Below are 18,938 nucleotides of genomic sequence, written 5' to 3'. Positions count from 1 at the left end.
GGTTTATATGTGAAAGAAAGGCACATGGCACAGTAAAGGCAGCTCTAATGTGCTTCTGAAATGCTGCGATTGGCTCATACTGTCAGACCCTGTGATGTTGTTGATACATACGACTGAGTGGTCTCCAATCAAAGACTGTTACCATGCAGCCATGTATACTCCATATAGCCAATGTACAATATATAGACAAACATATTACTATAACATACACAATGTATTACAATTTTTTTTCCTGTGACAGGTTGCAAGAATTATTGCTGTCCCCTCACATACCACACATTCACATGTAATTTAGCAGACATACAGTATACTATCTGACACAGGTAACACCTTAAAGGAGTGGAAAAAAATTGGAAAGAGGCATATCTGTCTGTCTGTATGTGTGTGTGTGTATATATATATATATACACACACACACATACATCTATATATATATATATACATATAATGTTAAGGTTGGGAGGACAGGACATCACTGACTAGACTTATTCAGCTTAGTGAATTTTGACTGATTTAAGCTTTTTTTGTTTAAGTGTTTTTGACGTTTACATTGGGCTAAATGAAACCGTGCACATCCGCCTGAAAGTAATATCACAGTACATTGTGGTCAGCTGCTTATTCTCAGTCTGCACCCTCTTACACTAGTTAGCCACGCCCTCTGTGTTTGACTGACAGGTCTGATCCCGAGACAGCAGGGTGGCCAGTCACGCTCTCGCCATGCAAATGAGTCGCGCTCGGGCCGGGCGGGTGCCCATGTGGACCAGCACCATGCCTTGTTGTCCTGAGCGCTGATTGGCTGTATGGCGCCTGATCGGTCTTCATGCGCTGCAGGTCAGCGGCAGGAACGAAAACACGAAGGATCGCTGACGTCAGCGGAACCTCTTACTGGCGGAATCCCACTGATAAACGCTATTATGCGGACAGACTTGTGTTCCTAAAGCAGTTAGACAGTTGTAGTTTTCCTGTAATGCTAAAACTAAGACGTCAGGTGGGCAAACTGGCCGAGTGACTAGCAGAGCGAAGGAATAGTGAGGAATGCGGTCTCCGGGTTTTGCTTGTTGCCGTAGTAATAGGGCGGGGCAGGAATCCGGGATGGGCGGGTCTTAACGAGAACACGACTCGCCTTGTTGTGTGTATTCCCGTGCTCGCATCGCCATCTTGTTGCGATCCAATTTTTTACGTATGCGAGGATCTACTTTCTGTTCAGCCGGATTAAAAATTATTCGTCTGCTTTCGGGAAAGGCAAAGGGGTGAAAGGCCCGGACGCTCAGCTGTGAACCGTGCACGCAGCGCTTAGTACAGAGACACTGCCTACCCCTCCTGCCTTTTTCCTCTTTCCGTCCCGGGCCACCGGGTCCCCTGTCGTGAGGGTTTACGCGCAATGAGTATCGATACACTTTTGGAGGCAGCCAGATACCTGGAATGGCAAGCCCAGCAGCAACAGCAGATCAAACGCGGTAAGTTGAACAGCAGATTGCTGCAACGTGCTGAACATAGACGACTTCAAATAACAGTGTGCTGTGTCTGTGCCTGCCTTTTGAGGAACTGACTCCCGTTACTACCAACTGCGGGGCTTGCCTTTTTAACCGGCCCGCCTATGGTGAACGATTGTGTTTGTGCTTTTTATTTATTGCGCTGGATTCCAAGCAAAAGAAGATTCACTGCAGACCATCACTGATCCCCGAGTGCTTCGCTAACACTCATAAACACTACCCTAAACGAACAGAGTTGTTTTCCTGAACTACTTTGCGCGCTCGTGGTTTGCGTGCCGTGTATGTGTGTTTCTCAGTCTGTGTGTGTGTGTGTGTGTGTGTCACAGTTTCAACACTGGTGACTCACCGTACGCGCGCGCATGTGTGTAATGGAGACATAGCAGAGGAGTTCCTGCTTGTAATGGTGGTGCACTTATCATATCATTCTTATGTACAACCTAAACGTATATGTGCATTTAATGCATGCGGCACATAAAATTATGTGACCAAATACTTTCAAACGTGCGATAGAAGAGCTGATGAAACAGTGTTGTTGTACTTCCGAGTTTGCATATATTTCTAATGTATGGGCTTCTTTAAATTGATTTGCCCCAGTTTGTTTTGTCCGTCGAGCGCCGGCAGGGCGGTGGCGAGCAGAGGCTGCTCTTTACATAATACCCTGACATTGCTCAGCTATCTTATGACACACACGCACTGGGGCGGGGCCTCACGCGCTCAGTCAGTCTAATTTGTGTGTGTCAACTTTTAAATATCTGTCCGCGCGCTTCAGCTTTGCATTTGAAACCGATATGTTGTCGATCGACCAAATGATCACAGACGGGATGAGAGAGGGCGAGGGCGGTGGGGAGGGGGTAGCTTTTTGTGTTTCTCCCCTCTGATGACGTGTCAGCGCCCCCACCCCACACACACTCCTGCATACTTACCCTACCGCGTGCTAGGATCCGCCCACAGTGACCACGTGCACACTAACCCCAGCTTCCCTACCCGTAGATACACAACTACGTTAATGCTCACAAACACGCGCATACTCCGTCTTCCCCGCCCTTCCCATTCAGTCGACTGGACTGACAGTGGCGGGTCAGAGAGACAGGAAGGGGGGTAAGTAGGGCAGCTCCCCACTTACCCCCCCTCAATGCAGAAGTTATGTAATTTACGTGAGCTTAATGTGTGTGTGCCTGCGTGTGGATTTTACTACTAGATAAACGATTTGAAATACAAGTTTAAGCTGACATTATTTTTTTTTTAGAATAGTTAAATTTTTCTATGGATCATTTAATTACAAAACAGCAATCAGTAGATGATCCAGTTTTGCTTATAGATTAAATTTAAAAATCTGAATCATGTAAAAAATAGTTAAAGCACACCTTTTTACAGCTATTTTACTAGGTAAAGTGTGTACATATCAGTAACACTGATATGAAGGCTGCAAAAGATGGCCGTTTTCTTGATGAACTGACCATTTTTTTTGTCAGCAGTTAGCTCACACACAGCTCAATGTTACTCTTCAGCTGTCTTCAGTTCAAACATTTAGTAGTCATTTATAGCCTATAAGTTCTCGCACCAATCTGGAGCCACAAAAAGACAATTTTCATCTTGAAAAATGGGACAGTCAGGCAATTGTAATAATTGGTACCAGTATTTTCTCTGTTTCTATCTATTATTTCAGTTTTACAGAACTATGTACAAGTATGATGCTCATCTGAGGTCAGAAGATTCAGAAGAAAATCTGAATCAGTGAAGCAGCTATTAGTCTTAATTTGGATTGTTAACGATTCCCATAAATGGAAAAAAGTACCAACACTGTAATGGGTTAGTTTTGTTGTGAATGTAATCAAAACAATAGTTTTTAACTGTACAGATATTCTCAGGGGTGAACTTATAACCCAGAGTGTGAGTTAGATTGCTCCATCAGGGTTTTGCAGCTTCAAGTAGACAAGAAACAAAAGTGTTGCTCAGTGCCCGGCCAGGCATCTTTGTATATTATGTTTCTGTTTTTTTTTTTTTGGAAATGACTGGATTGCATGTTGGCATTACACAGGTTTGAGGAATCCCTGGGATCTTCTGTTTCCAGTGTTGCTGTTTCCATGGAAACTGAGGGCTTTCCACATTACTTTTAGTCTGTATACTAGGGTGTGCTGTAAATACCCACTTATATAATGTGTGTGTGTGAGTTTGCACTTGTGCTTCTGCATAGAGTTCTTTTTAAATGTACTCTTTGGATTTTTCTTTTTGCCTTTGACTGCAGCACAATGGTGCTTCATTTATATGTTGTTATGGTGCCAACTGTAGTTGACCCAGCTTCACAACCATCCTCTGAAGAAGCTCAGACTTCCTAATGTTGCCCAGGGCTAGAAGCATGCTCAGTATTGGAATGGTCCAATCACAGGACAGAATGAGGGGTGTTCTCTATTGTCAGGAAATAGATGCAGACATGATGTGTGGTTATTTTTCTCTCCAGTTTTTCTGTTTTTCTGCTTTTTTGTTTTTGGTTTTTTTTTTGGTGACATCATTCTTTGTAATTTTTTGTACACAAACCTTAAGATGTTTGTTGCAGGAACAAAGTGACACTGTAGTGAATCTGCAAAGAATACCTAGAAGTTTAGGTCAGTTGTTTGGTGTTGTTAATGAATTAGAAATCAGTAACCCAAATAGGGTACAGAGCATTTTTTGCATTCATCAGTGTTATGACATAATAATAATAATAATAATAATAATAATAATAATAATAATAATAATAATTCATAGTCAGTTACTTAAGTAGTCAGTCTGTAATTATCCAAAATCTGAATAGAGCCCAGGTTGTCCAGTAATACTGTCACTGATCCTTTTTTCCTTTTTTCCCTTCTGCAGATGAGGAGCAGTGTAAAGAGAAGGAGCTCATCAATAGGGAGACTGAGTCAAGACGTGTAGAAATTGTGACCTCACCTCAGCCTGTTAGAGCCAACCATATTGTTTGGGGTGATGACTCTCTCACTCAGCATCCCCATCACCCTCCTGCCCCTCCGCCACCCTCTCTCCCACCTCCTCAAGTCCCCATTGCTGTCATCCCAATGGTCCCAGTTGTCACTGCAACACCCTCTGTCCCACCCCTTCCTCTTACAACGCCGATTGCTGCGGCGGCAACGCCGCTCAACAGTTCCCCACCAGTCAAAAAAGAGAACGCTTCCTCCCCTCCAAAGCCGCAGCAGCCGGCATCTCATCACCTGTTGTGCCCCTCCCAGATAAAAGTAGAACCTGCTCAGCACCTGATCGATGTAAAACCCAGCCTATCACAGGCTCAGGTTCCGATTCAGTACCCAGCCTCCATCAACACTAACGGCTCCGGCTCTCATCATGCACTGGTTCCCCTTCAAGCTCCACCCACATCTCAGCCACGACCTAATGGAGTGACGATAGAGGACATGAGGGGGATGGAAGGGAAGAGGAGGCCAGGAGGGTCAGTTTTTATGTCTGTGTGTGTGCGTGTTTTACAAATCATATAGGTTTGGATTTGTTAATAGTTGCATTTTATCATTTATCTTGTTTTTCCAGTGCGGGGACCAGAGAGGTGCATAATAAACTGGAAAAGAACAGGTGAGTCAGACTAATATAATGGTTCGTATTGTTGCGCCAGTAAATAAGCTTGACCACCATATGAATAGCATATCTTTGTATTTAAGGAGCTTGTTATGAACGTCTTATAAGCCCAAAGTTCACGGCATTTCCTCAACTATTAAAGATCCAGTGAAAGCCACTTCAGATAAACGTGGTGTAATGAGATTTATTTTCTGTGAATAACACCATGATGGTTATCTTATTATTTAAAGTCTGCCAAGGGCAAAGATATCAAAAGAGTGACTTTTTAAATCTGTAACTCTTCAGACGAGCACATCTCAAAGAGTGTTTTGAGACTTTGAAGAAGAACGTTCCGAATGTTGATGAGAAGAAAACCTCCAACCTCAGCGTACTGCGCAGCGCACTGCGTTACATACAGGTAAACAGGTTTTTTTTTTTTTTTTTTTTACCATGCTCTTGTTGTTCCCTTTTTCATGGCCCAAATTAATTGGTCGTGTTCTGGGCGTCGAATGGACCATTGTTGAGTATAATTGACACACAAAACCTGTTACGTTTGTCACCGAACGTAAGTGTTGGTTAGTATGTCGCGATGATGATTTTGCATTCCCACAAATAGTGATGAATTCATCCTAATGTTTTTCTGAACCTGCACTATTTTTTATAATACACTCAGGACAGTTTTTTTAGTTGTCTTCCGTAGTATTCCTCTAGTGCCTGAAGTAAAACAGAAAACTAGCTTGTTGGTTCAGCTATTGAGTATAAATAAGGACCGCATTAGTTTTATGTAGTGTACTCTGCAGGAGGGGTCTTTAAAGTCTGAAGAGGTGAGTTTTCAGTGTACATTTACTTTGGATTCCAGCCTGGAGCTAGAGTTGATGTAGTAGGTTTTTTTTTTTTGGTTTTTTTTTTTTGGAACTGTGATATTTTGAGTTCAATGTAATACGCAATGGAAAGTCAGTAGAAAGATCTAAATTAGGCCATGAGTTGGAAGAATTTGTTCAAAACAGGACTGACATTGACATCGTGGGGAGTAGCAAGCATTTCAGAGCAGATTACGGAAAGATTTGAGTCTATATTTGACAGGATATAACAATTCATTAAAGGTTAACAATAAAAAAAACAGAAGAAGGGTCATTCACTACCCTCGACTATAAATTACAGCAGCTCATGAGCCAGCAGCTAATAGTGCTGAAATAGTTTTTGCTAAAAAAGAAAAAATGTAAGGACTTGTTGCTTTTCATTATCTTGTATGATATATGTTAATACAATTTTTGCCACAGCAGGACACCAGTGGGCAGTAGAGCAATCTGTAGTTGCAGCTCTTGTAGACCAGCATATTGTTGCTTGCTGTATTTGTGCAGCCCACACAATTTTGCAGACAAGTTGGGTGATAAGGTTAAAATTTTCCAGCATCATAACAAAGATAGTCAACTGCTGAATTACGTCAAACCAAAGGTATTGTTTCATTGTTTTAAAATGTCTCTGAATCAATCAAAAGGCTCAGTCATTAGTGTTAACATGCACAAAAGCATCCTGGTTTTAATCTTATTTAGGATGCAGACTTTACAGGAAGCATGAAACACATTGATATATAGAACATTGTACATGTGGTCATAACCAAAGCTATTTTTTATCTCTCTGATGCCACAGTATCCTGCTATCTGACTTTCTCAGGTAGCTTACCCAGGTTTTTCTTTAAAAGGAACAGCTTGTTGATTAGATTGGCAACAGATGCTTGACAACTTCAATCATAACCAGCATGGACATAAACACACCTGCCTTGTTTTTTTTTTTTTTTTTCCTCTTCCGTCTCTCTTGGCGCCTCACTTTATGTAAGCCTGCAAACCCCAGTTGCTCTGAGCCATGTGAGATCTGAGCACATGGCTACAGCAAGCCTGATGACGTCAGTGTAGCTCACCCACTCTGATCTGCTGCACACTTTTCGGTTTTAGTGAGAGAGAGGGAGGGAGGAAGGGGGGGGCGGTGATGCAGCAGTGTTTTCACGATTATAACAGTAGAATGGGTACAGATCTGCAACAGTTATATCAATTATTTTTCCAAATCTGTTAGTCTCATGTCACCCCCATGTCTGTCCTCTTTGGAACACTTGGTAACCATGGTAACAGGCAGCAGGTTGCCAGGGCACTGTAGTTAGTCAGTCCCTTGTATTTATGTGATGAAAGGCTAAACCAACCAAATTCTGGTTATTCTTTTGCTTTTGTGTGCTTTTGTAGATGATGGGAGCGCTACTGGAAGCTGTGAGTAATTTAGCTATTTTCATCCCGCCTTCCTATTGGAATTACCAGCGTTACACAATTTTTGACAGCTTTGTCCTCATACTTCATATCAGATGTGATTAAGGCAAGGATACCTGTCAGAGTAAATTACACTAGATTTTCACCTTTAATTTATTATTGAGGACATGCTTGAAGAGGAAGGATAAAAGAACCATAGATGGCAGGGAGGAGGAGGATGAAAGTGGGGTGGGTGTTCAGGGGGGCGATGAATGAAGGAGTAGGAAGGGAGGGAGTGTGGGATGGAATAGTAGAGAAGGAAGAGGACACTTGGAGTGATCCAAAGCCAACAACTGGCATATGTCCAGTCACATAATTTCTTGTTTGTGTCCCTCTGCTTTAAACAGTTCGATGGCTCCTTATGCTTTATTTATTTATTTATTTTACAAATTACTACTCAAGCAGCCAGATCCTCACATATGAGGTTGCCAAGGAAACCGCTATGGGTGGCAGCTGTTTCCTTGGTAATTTACTGCAGGACTAATGGTGCCTGGGTTTGCATAGGAAGATCCCGGACTGATGCTCATGGATGCACATGTGCACTCTAGAAGCAGCTGTAGTTCTTTTGTGGGAAACTCGAGCTAGAAAATCATTGTGCTTCAAAGACTATTATGTTACTGTAGGTAGACCAAAAATGTTATACTTTGTCATGTTGTCATGTATTTACATGGATATGAAAGCATGAAGGAAGATGGATTTTTCTAGTGACAATAAGTGGTCATTTATACAAAACTATTATTTTACTTTTAAGTTTTTCTGACTCATGTAGTCATTGCTTTTGTAAATGTTAGAGGATCTTATGTTTTCGGGTGGCTGGAAGTGATTAGTTGTAATGGAAGTAAAGTCGTTCTCACTCGTAACCCCTAAAATTGTCAGTGCAGTTATGGGAGGAGGCTGCTTGAGTTGAGGTATGAAGGAGAGGGTGATGGATGAGAGCTGCTGAGCAGTTGAGCGATGGCGTTCACCAGGTCTGGATTGGTTGCAGTTTGCAAAAGAGTCTGGTGGATTTGGACAGAGCAGGGAGGAAAGTGGGCTCGCGTGTGAGTCCCGTCACGTGCCGGCTGAGTAAACAGCTTTGCTCACTGAAGTGAGTAACCTGTAGTAGGATTGTGTGTCCCCATATGCTGATTTTCCATCTCCTCTCTTGTATTTCCTGCCTTATTTTCCCCTTTTTGATTGCACCAGCTGTTTTTTTTAAACTGCTACTTCACTGGGTATTCAGTTTCCTGTACTTTAATAAAATTAGCTAGCTACACAGGAAAAAAAAAATACAAAACAAGACATGGAAGGTTTCTGTTTACCAGTGCAATTTCTTACCCCCTTTTTTTTAGCTTTCTATATTCTACCCTCCTTTACCCACAGTTTTTCCTTCTTTCCTTCTTTCCCTCTTTAGTAATCTGAGTTAATGTCCTTAGCTTCTTGTGCAGTTTGGTGTTCATGCGTCAGCTGACACAAACAAAAACTGGGTCACAGAGTGGTGTGTTGAGGCTGGAAAAGTTCTCCTTCTAAATCTTTTTTTCTGTCTTTTAAAGTTTTCTTTGTGGGTTTTTTTTGTCTTTTTTCCCCTCATTTAATGGTAAAAAAATTATGTAACTGACTAACCACACAACAGTAAATAATCGGGACGTCATACTTTATTCTTTTATTAGTATTAAATTTGTTTGGTGGTAATAATGCACAACAGGAACTTTTTTCCCTAAGAGGCAAATTACATTTCCAAGAAAAAGGAGGTCCTTAGGCTGACATCACCCTTGAAATTAGAGTGAATATTCCTAAATTTGCGCAAAAACCATGCGGCTGCTGGTGCATGAAACCAGTATAGCATGGGTGAGGTGTTTGTTTGGTTTATTATTTGGATTATTTACATGAGGAAAAAACAGGGAAGTTCCCGTCTGACCTTCTCTTTGCTTTGCTACTCTGCTGTTAGCAGTTACAAAAAACCTTCAACTCTTCCTTTGTGTCATCTGAACACACTTCAATGAAAACTGATGCAGGAAGTTTTACATCTCAGAATGAATTAGCACCAATTAGACCTGATGATGGTCTTTGAGATGTTAGTTTCACTGTGTTTACATGTACTTTTCTGTCCATGTGTCCCCTGGAAGACTCTGAAGCGTAAGGAAAAGGAGTTTGAGCATGAGATGGAGCGTTTAGCCAGAGAGAAGATTGCGACGCAGCAGCGGTTGGCAGAGCTAAAGAACGAGCTTTGCCAGTGCATGGACATCATGGAGATCGACAGAGTCCTCCGGCAGACCATCCAGCCAGAGGATGACCAGGCTTCCACATCCACCGCTTCAGGTAAAGGAGGATTTTCAGAGGTTTTTTTTTTTTTAAATGGAAAATATTTACAGAAACATTGATAAGCACAGCGACGCGGCCCTTTTGTGTTGTGAGGACTAACACTTTCCTTCCTATTCTACAGAAGGAGAAGAAAATTATGAGCAGGACATTGATGAAGACGCTCCTGCTCCTCCTGCTCTCCCGTCCCTCCCCAAACCAGCACCTCCCATCTTACAAGCTCAGCCCCTCCTCACCTCTCACTTGTCAATCCAGCATGCCACTCTGCCTCTTTCTGGAGTCCTCACCACTCCCGCTCCTTCTGGTCCTCCTCCACCTCAAGCCATTGCCCCTGCTCCAGCCCCTGGTCAGCCCCCTCCGCCACATCCTATTCAACCCCCAGCAGTACAGGTGCAGCCCACTGTCATCGCTCACGCTGCCGTTTCCCACCCTTCAGTTATCCAAGCTGTCAATCACACCCTTCCAGCCAATCACAAACACCTAACGCATATCGCCCCCTCACCTGGCCCCACCTCCTCTACACCTCAACCGATCACAGCAGCTTCGGCTACCCCTGTCACTGCCACTCACCAGCAAATAGCCACCCAGCCCATCGGACACATCACCGTCCACCCGGTGGCTCACCTCGGAGGTCCCCTGACATCCCATCTCCCAACTCTTTACTCCCAGGGTGTGTCTGTGCCCCAGCCCACCATGGTGGGCCACATCACTCACACCTTCACCCACCACACCCTCCCACATGTACAGGCTAATCCTCAAGCTAACACTAACGGAGCCCAGGTGAACAATGCGTCTGTAATGAGCCAGGGAAGCCAGTCGCTAGGAAAACCCACAACAGTGCTGGCCCCACACCCCCAGCTGGTTGGACAGGCTGCTGTCCTCAACCCCGTCACTATGGTTACGGTTCCAACTTTCCCTGTCAGCACACTCAAACTGGCTTAAAAAAAAAAAAAGATTTTTAAGACTTCTGTCAGTAATCAAAAGCAGAGAATCAGTGACGGACGAAAACAACAGCAGTTTTTGGATGTATTGCGATGAATATCTTGTGGGATATTTTATTCACAGCTCTTAGATTGTGAACAAGAACATTAAAGCAGACTCACTGGGCCAGGCTGTTGTCACAATGAAACTGTGACATTCGCCTCCACCGCAAAGACAGGAACTCTGTTTGACCTTTCTTCCTTCCTTCTTTCCTTCCTCTGCAACCAGAACTAACACAATAAGCTCAGTTCACACTCAGGCATCAAAGAGTTACCTTAACCATGTATTCACTCGTATAGGGAGACAGATGAGAGAGCTGTTTGGCTGTTGCTGCAGTGATAGAATTACACCAGTGCATTCACGGGGTCAAATGGGACGTTGTGGTGGGAAAACGTCACTGATGTTTTCAAGAGCAGCAGGAGGAGAGAGAGCTTAGTGGTGTGCTCCAAGCACATCACGCACTATGATCATGAGTGAAGTTGATCACAATCCACTACTTTAGAGCAAATGGAAAGATCCTGATTTTATTTTGCAGATTTTCCCCCCTTTGCTGTGACTGTAAGAAAATTAATACATTTAGTATATTATTATATTTTAAAATATTACAAATTAAGTAAGTGTGTTGGATTTTAATATAACAGTTCCAGCCTGAAGTTCAGAAGAGCAAACAAACCAAAAAAGTAGAATATGTGGTATCTGTTCTGCCGTTTGCATCTGATGGTTATTAGGACATGTGTATGGTTTGCTTGATCTACAGTAGCATCTGTAAGATTAAGTTTTGAAACCACTAAGAAAAAAAAAAAAACAAAACAAGGAGAAAATCATGAAATAAACTGCACTTAAATTGATAAAGAAAGAATAGCAAAATTATGATTTTTCCATAACTTTTAAAGTAATTGGTGCAATTAAATGTAGAAAGACTGCACTCCAGCTTTGATGTGGTCACTAGTCCCAAAGTGAAACGCTCCTCTGTGTATTTCTTTAAAGAATACAGGACATTTTAAAGGCTTTTTGGTACATTTGTTACCATAAGAAGATGTAAAGTTGTGTTACGCCTGTGGGTCATTTGAGCATATAAGTTATAACTTGTTTGCAATGACTGGCTCTGGAGGCAGAGTTTGTAACAAGCCCTCTTGCTTAATCATTCCAAAACTCAGCAGTGTTTTCATGCATATCGAACTCTGATGCATCAGGCTAAACTAGAATCTGCATAAATCTTTCCAACACACAGTGACGAGTTTCCTTTTGTGCTCATGACAACGCTCCCTCAGCCCACAGAAGGACATGATAGGTTTATTTTTTCCATCTAATACAACAGCTCCCCCTGCTGCTTCACCCCCACATCTCACACTGATACACACAACACCTGGGGTACATCACATACCCCCCTTTGATTTGAAGTTTGCTTACGTTACATGCAGTGATCATGTTATGGAAGACGGTGAAAGCTTTGAGTTATGATTAATATTCTTGTCTGTCTATATAAGATCCTGTCTTTCACTTTAAGGTTTTGAAATGTTTGCATAAAGCAAAACAAAGCAAAGTTTAGATCATTAGTATTAGTAAAAGATAGTTAAAAGTAACTTGGATGTGATTTCCAAAAAAAAAACAAAAACAAAAAACAAATCTCTTTTTTTTTCTAAATCAAAATGGGGAATGTGTTGTGATGCTCGCACCTGTTTTGTGTGCATGTCATTTGCACATACATTCAACCTTCTTGCCAGCCTATACGTGTCACATCTCTAATCGGTGTATGTAGTCGATGTGTCAGCTCTTTACCTCCCTTGCTGTTTCTATGTCATGTCTGTACATGTTTTATATATTCTGTACTATAGTTAATCCTATTGTACTTGTAGCATGGCTGTTTTTTGGTTATAGTTTGCCCTGTGCATGATGGAGTGTGTGCGCGTGGCTATGGCTATTAGCAGGTTATTTTTTTACACAGAGGTGATTTACGGTATGAGCCTGTTTGGATGCTATTGTGTGTGCCTATACTCAGTTTCCCCGAACACTGTGACAACTCTGGTAAAACATGTACACACTGAGTGAATGGAAGAAACAGACTCACTGTCCTTGTTGTTTTTTATGTTTTCAAGTTTTTCATTTTGTTAGTTGGACCGAGACGAGTGGGAAAAGTAAAAAAAAAAAAAAAAAAAGGCAGTTGCTCTTTTCTTGATAACATAATGTCTAATATTAAATTTGAGTTTTGTAATATTTGTATGTATGAAAGTTTGTAAATCTGTGACTGTATGCATGTTTCAGCATATGAGTGTATGCATCTTTAATGCTTTTGTTTTGTTTTGCATGTAGGTTTCAGTTTTATTCCTTTAAGAAAAGAAAATTGTTTTAATTTTATTTTTGGGACCATGTACAATACTGTAAAACGTGGGCAGAATCTTGGACCTCATGCTACATTGATATTATATATGAATATAAAAACATGTTTTCCCTATGGAGAAAGTTTTAAGTTATATATCGCCTGTACACTTTGGGCTGCCTTTTAGATCTAACTGTCCACTGTTTAAGATAACAATGACAATAATAGATAAAACATATTAATGATGAATTATGCTGATGGAATAATAAAGATTCTTAATAAATCTTATTACATTTACAACACATCCTGCTCCTGTGTTATGGTGTTTCCAATACAACTAAAAAAAACAGTCATGTTGCAGAAATTTGGTTTTTAACGTCTTTAAAATTTATTGTCCTTACAAAACAAACTGCAACTTAACACACGAGTAACAAAGCTGTAAAAATAACGTTCACTTACATGTTTAAAACCCAACTTCACTACATTGACCTCTACACATGGCAGTGTTAAATCATGAAAGTTACTAATAAATCAGCACAGAGACACAATATTCAGGTAAATCTTGTTAAAGGAAGTGATTCTTTGGATGTAGGAATTCCTGAACATCTGAATCAGTTCATCTGTGTGCCAACATCATTTTCAATGCTTTTTAACACTAGATCAAGACAACCGTTTACAGCTTGAACATGCTTATCCTGCTTGCACACTGGAAAACAGGGATGGGAGTTTGCCAATTACTTGAAGTTGGCACCCTTCTCTGCATTAAAATGCCCTTGTACATCTTCTACAAGTTCTATTTTCTCCAAAACAGGCCAATCTCAACATGGCTGGTTTGCTTTCAGTTATGTCAGGGCTTCCTTTGTTCCTTGTTCATCTGCTCTGCCATTGGAAATTTTGGGAGAATCAGCAGCCGCCTCTCTGGCTGTGTTGCATCTGCTCTTGAATCCTCTCCAGCACCTCCTGCATCTTCCTCAGCTAGAGGCAGGGGATAAACAATGGAGCATTAATTACCTCTGTAAAGTGAATGAGGGAAGACCAAGTGGGACAGGAAGATGCACACCTCTTCTTCTTTCTCAAAAATCTGTCTCTCCTTCTCACTATCAGCGGTTGCAAGCGGTAGAGGAAAATCTCCCACGCTCCCCTCTCGATACCTTTCATGCAAACTGAGATAAAAATTTCACAAATAATATACATGCAGGTCAGAACACAAGCTGTTTGAATGTCCATCTCCACACAGGAGAAGGTATTCATCGGTGTCCTGTACGGATTTCTTTTTCATTCAGTTTTTGTTTGTACATACTGGCTCCACCCACCTGCGGTTCTTCTCCTGCACCATGCTCTGGATGCACTCGGCCCTGTAGTTTTCATAATGCGTCTCTCGTGTCACGTCCTTTAGATCCTGCATATGTGTCCTCACCAGCATGTTCCTCAGCAGCAGGAAGTCTGAATGGATCGGATTCTCCACTGTCCATTCAAGTGAGCACAATAAAGAGCAATGCAGGACGTTTTTACAAAATCAAGTTGCTAAAACAAAGTTTAAATGAACCAAAACTATTCATTTGGTGACACTTGCCAAATCTTGAGTAAAAACAGAAACAGAAAACACAGTAATGTGCTTGTGTGCGGTACCTTCTACAACACCCCAGGGATAGGAACGACCCCTGAATTTGCGACCTTTACTCTCCACCTGTATGTTACTCCCAATTACAGCAAATGGGATGGTGTCCTGCAGAGAGAAGTTGAAATGTTAAACTCCCAGTGTTGACAGCACATTTAAACCATGACCAGTTAACAAAGGTCATACCTTGAGAATCTGCTCCTGTGTCTTGAACTCTTCGTCCTCATCTGAATCACACTCTGGAAACTGGTAGATGTTTATGCCGAACAGCTTGATCTCCTCTCTGATCTGGAACACATTAAAATTATGTTTGTTGAGGAGAGATGGAGAAACCTAGCAGAGAGGCGAGAAATGTGGGATTCATAATTGTTGTTTTGATCAATCAACCCCCTCATGATGAACTGTAACAGCTTGAGTGATGGTTTCTGTTTGCACTCTTGTACCTTCATCTTCTTTCTGCAGACCTCAGCTTGGGTCAGGCTGTCAGCTTTGGCCAGTAAAGGAATTATGTTGACTTTTTCATGCAAGGCCTTCATACATTTCACATCCAGAGGTCGAAGACTAGCAGGAGAAAGCACATACTTACCGATATAAGCCCAAAATTTATTGCATAAATTTCAGCTGAGCCTGCTGCAAGTGTTATATCATGTGCAGAGGTGAACTTGTTTTTTACGTACCCATGGCCAAACGGAGAAATAAAGTAGAGGAGGCAGTGGACTCTGTTGTCCTGAATGTTCTTTCTGTTTAACCCACTCTCATCCCTGAAATACTGCTCAAATTGCTGGTCGATGTAGTCTTCTATGTGCCTCCAGCTGATGCAAACACAAAATGTCTGATTAAAACAACAATCTTGGTAGAAAAGTTTATAATGGGAGCTACTTGGATGCCACGAGTCATGTCTGTTTTTATGATCTTGAAGCCAAGGAACAGTGTCTGGAATGAGTTAGACTGGATTGAATTAGCAGGATGCTGATGACCGCACCTCTCTGTGTTGTTGACAGCATCTCCAAACCCCGGTGTGTCTACGATGGAGAGCCTAAGTTTGATTCCTTTTTCCTCAATGCTGACAATGTGTTTGACAATGTCGACAGTTTGACCGATCCGTTCTGCGGACACATGCATGTATAAAGTCACTACACAGGCAGCAAAGTAATAGTGTGTAAATGTGAACAAGAACAATAACAGATGATGTCTGTACAAGTACACTCACCTTCTGCATTTGGAACTTTTCTGTCTTTGGAGAGGTCGGTGAGGAACAAACTGTTGATTAGGGTGGACTTACCGAGGCCAGACTCTCCTAAAAAGTAAGATATTTAATCGATCTGTTAGCCATGTATTCCCTGAAACAATTCTTTTAAACAAATAAAAGTTGCAAAACTTTTACCAAAAATGAAAAACAATCTGTCACGCATGGTTTTTATTGTGGTTGACAACACAGTAATGTATGTCATCTTTGGCATATAACTCTTCTAAAAGGAAAGAAGCTACAAGGAGTTCCTGCAACAGCCTTGGTAGTATTACACCTTAAAACTATCCCAGTGAGCAGACATAAAGGGGACTCACCTGCCACCATGAGCGTAAACGTGAAACCTTTCTTTACCGTCTTTCTGTGAACTTGGTTTGGTAATGTGGCAAATCCCACATACTCCTTATCCTGATCCTGCACACAAACACAACATAAATATACAGCAAGCACAGTGCTGTAGCTGTCAGACATCTGAGCCCAAAATGTGGGAACTACCTTATTTACACTCTTTAGTAAACAGAATGGTGGTCAATAACAACAATGATCACTTTGGCCCAATCTGGACTCATCAAAATTAGACCTTTATCATCTTGATCTACATTATATATTCTCTGCTTAGCTTGCACAACTTCCTTCATTTGGTCAAAGGCTACACAGCCAAATTTTTAATGGAGGTATTAAAAGGAATACCGTTGGTAATTTTAGATAACCCAGGATTCCGTATTACCATCAAACTAACATGTATTAGTTACCCTGCACAGCATCCTTGGCTCTGACCTGCTGCTTCTGAGCCAAAGAGGTCAGGTGGCAGACTGGGTGAATAAGGAGGAAGGAATAAGTCCACTGTCTTGGCAAAGCTGCACTTTATTGGCCTAAGCAACGTGGTTAAAACCTCTGTTTAAACAATGCACCTTACTTAATATAATCTAACCACTCAAAACATTTATGCAGTGTTTGACCACACTAGTCGTGACTCATGGTAATAAGTTTAGACTCATGGTGTACAAATGTCATAAGGAGACATTATACACGTTAACAAAAACACACCTCTGGAGAGTCATAAGGGTCAAAGCGTCCCCAGGGGCTTCGTGGTCGTGAGGCTGGGCTGAGGGGAGAGTCCAGAGACACTTGGGAGACAAGCTGACTCCTCAGTGGCAGAGGTTGAAACTGCAAGTCCAGTCCTGCACGATTTGCTCTGGGAGGGATTTTCGGGGAGCCGGCTGGGAGGCAGGGAATGGGATGGGGCAGAGAGGGAGACCCAGGAAAACTAGGCAGCCTCCCATTGGTTGCTGTCTGAGTTCCCTCTGCCTCAAGCTGATCTGGTGTTTGGAGATTCTCAGCAGAATTAGAGACTGGAGGCAAATCCCTCATGGCGTAAGGAAACTGTATGTTCTCCTGATCTTCTATGGACAGACTTGAGAGCTAGGACACATTGACACATGGTTTTTTAATGGATGATCAAAAGTCTTTAAATATAACTCATTTCTATTCACAACTATAGAGACAGCGTTTTTAAAGTATAGATTAGTCTAGAAAATCAAGGTGCAGGAATTAAATAGCAGACTGTAATAGGAGATGTAAGCCTGCTTGCTTTTTTTTATTAATTTCTATTGTTATCATATGAAGTTCTGCAAACAAATACACCAAAACTGATGTGGTATATTTAGCAACTCTGTTTACTATTTTTAAGTTTGCAATCAGTTAAAAAACAAAGATAGAGTCTGGTGAGTAACAAAAATGTCAAACCCAGCAACAAGCAGCATTTTATACTTTTTTTTGCAGTGATGATCCAGCATCATTCAGGTCATTAAGGCTCCAAACAAAATTTGTAGAATACCCTTAGAGTCAAGTTTACATACAAACTAACAATGCCTTAAAGGATTATCTGATTAGAATCCCTTGGAACTACAGGTTTTTGTGTGGTCTCTTTTATTTCAATCTCATATCATAGCATCCTCCTGATAGCAACACTATTTGCTGATCAGCAAGGAGAAGCAAACAGACATACTTTCCAGGAAATATACATAACATTACAGTCTAGTGCAGCGTTCCCTGCTGCTTGCCTGATCAGGGTTCATCTGGCATCCCTCTACCTGTCAGCTCTTATTACCCAGAAAGCTCTGCAGGAGGCTTAATCCAGCTTCTAATGCTCTAACAGGGTGGGGGGTTGAAGATTTAACTCTTAAACACACACAAATACTGTTGCAAACACTACAATTACAGAAGATTATACAAACATGTCCTACCTGCTTTTCTGATAAAGTTGCAGCTTGTTTGTGTAGAGAAGACAGTACACAATAATGTGAGAAAAACCATGTAAAGTTTGCTCTTAAACAAAACAAGTAATAAACAAAAGAAAGACACAATTGCAAGTGCAAATTTAATATGTTAGACTTAAAAAAATCACGAAAATACGGAGATTTCTTTATTTAAAACTTGGGGAAATGAAAGAAGAAAAATACGGCAACAATGGGTACAAAGATAACCTGGATACACGCAAGATACAGGAACCAGTCTGCAGGAATGTTACAGGTTGTTGCAAAAACTGTTCATGAGGAGAGATTTAAACACAAATCTAAAGGTTCAGTGTTTACAGACGTACCTTTTTTGTTGGTGCGGAATCTGACCGGAGAGGACATGTGCTCCATATTGCCACCTGCTTTCCAAACTGTCCCCGGATCAGAGTTGCGACATATGACGCACTCACCGTGCGCGCGCGCATGTGTGCGCCCTAGTCTGTGTTCAAATAGTTAAGGCTCTGATGTGTTTAATAATAATAATAATAATAATAATAATAATAATAATAATAAAATTTACATTTTTAATTTAGATTTTCTTGGTAAAAAATACCTGCTAATAGCTGACTCTTTAGAACAATGGGAAAGTGTTTGGTCAGCATTCACCCTTGTACTCTACAGATTTTAAATTACTCCAGCTTAATGTGAATATGGTGTAAACTATCATTTCTACCGAGGAACAAAAATGGGCACAAGTCACTTTTTCTTTATGTCTAATCTCGGTCATCATCAGAAACAGCCTGACAGATGTAGTAATGCCATTTTGGCGTGCGGTGAGTTTTATGGCTGTCAGGCCTCACCACCCAAAGGAATCAGATTAAAATTGTAAAAACTCCACA

The 18,938-nt window shown here is 41.4% G+C and overlaps 2 protein-coding genes across 2 annotated transcripts; one reads left to right on the top strand and one right to left on the bottom strand.

Moving 5' to 3' along the window:
• The first annotated feature begins 1,123 nt into the window (after nt 1–1,123).
• mntb (MAX network transcriptional repressor b) lies at nt 1,124–13,240 on the top strand. Its single transcript, XM_042008042.1, has 6 exons — nt 1,124–1,457; nt 4,344–4,929; nt 5,025–5,066; nt 5,355–5,466; nt 9,448–9,640; nt 9,765–13,240. The coding sequence occupies exons 1-6, from the start codon at nt 1,382–1,384 to the stop codon at nt 10,580–10,582; spliced, it is 1,827 nt and encodes a 608-aa protein (XP_041863976.1). The 5' UTR covers nt 1,124–1,381; the 3' UTR covers nt 10,583–13,240.
• A 283-nt stretch (nt 13,241–13,523) lies between these two features.
• On the bottom strand, nt 13,524–18,488 carry LOC121654116 (septin-5-like). The gene is made up of 12 exons (XM_042008043.1): nt 18,405–18,488; nt 16,850–17,224; nt 16,120–16,216; nt 15,767–15,853; nt 15,539–15,662; nt 15,234–15,368; nt 15,000–15,117; nt 14,743–14,844; nt 14,568–14,664; nt 14,252–14,402; nt 13,999–14,101; nt 13,524–13,913 (listed from the first exon to the last, which is right to left on the bottom strand). The coding sequence occupies exons 2-12, from the start codon at nt 17,171–17,173 to the stop codon at nt 13,842–13,844; spliced, it is 1,410 nt and encodes a 469-aa protein (XP_041863977.1). The 5' UTR covers nt 17,174–17,224; nt 18,405–18,488; the 3' UTR covers nt 13,524–13,841.
• Between the last annotated feature and the right edge of the window lie 450 nt (nt 18,489–18,938).

Source organism: Melanotaenia boesemani, chromosome 15, assembly GCF_017639745.1.
Source record: "Melanotaenia boesemani isolate fMelBoe1 chromosome 15, fMelBoe1.pri, whole genome shotgun sequence".
Taxonomy (NCBI): domain Eukaryota; kingdom Metazoa; phylum Chordata; class Actinopteri; order Atheriniformes; family Melanotaeniidae; genus Melanotaenia; species Melanotaenia boesemani.
This window is presented reverse-complemented; position numbering and strand designations above follow the sequence as displayed.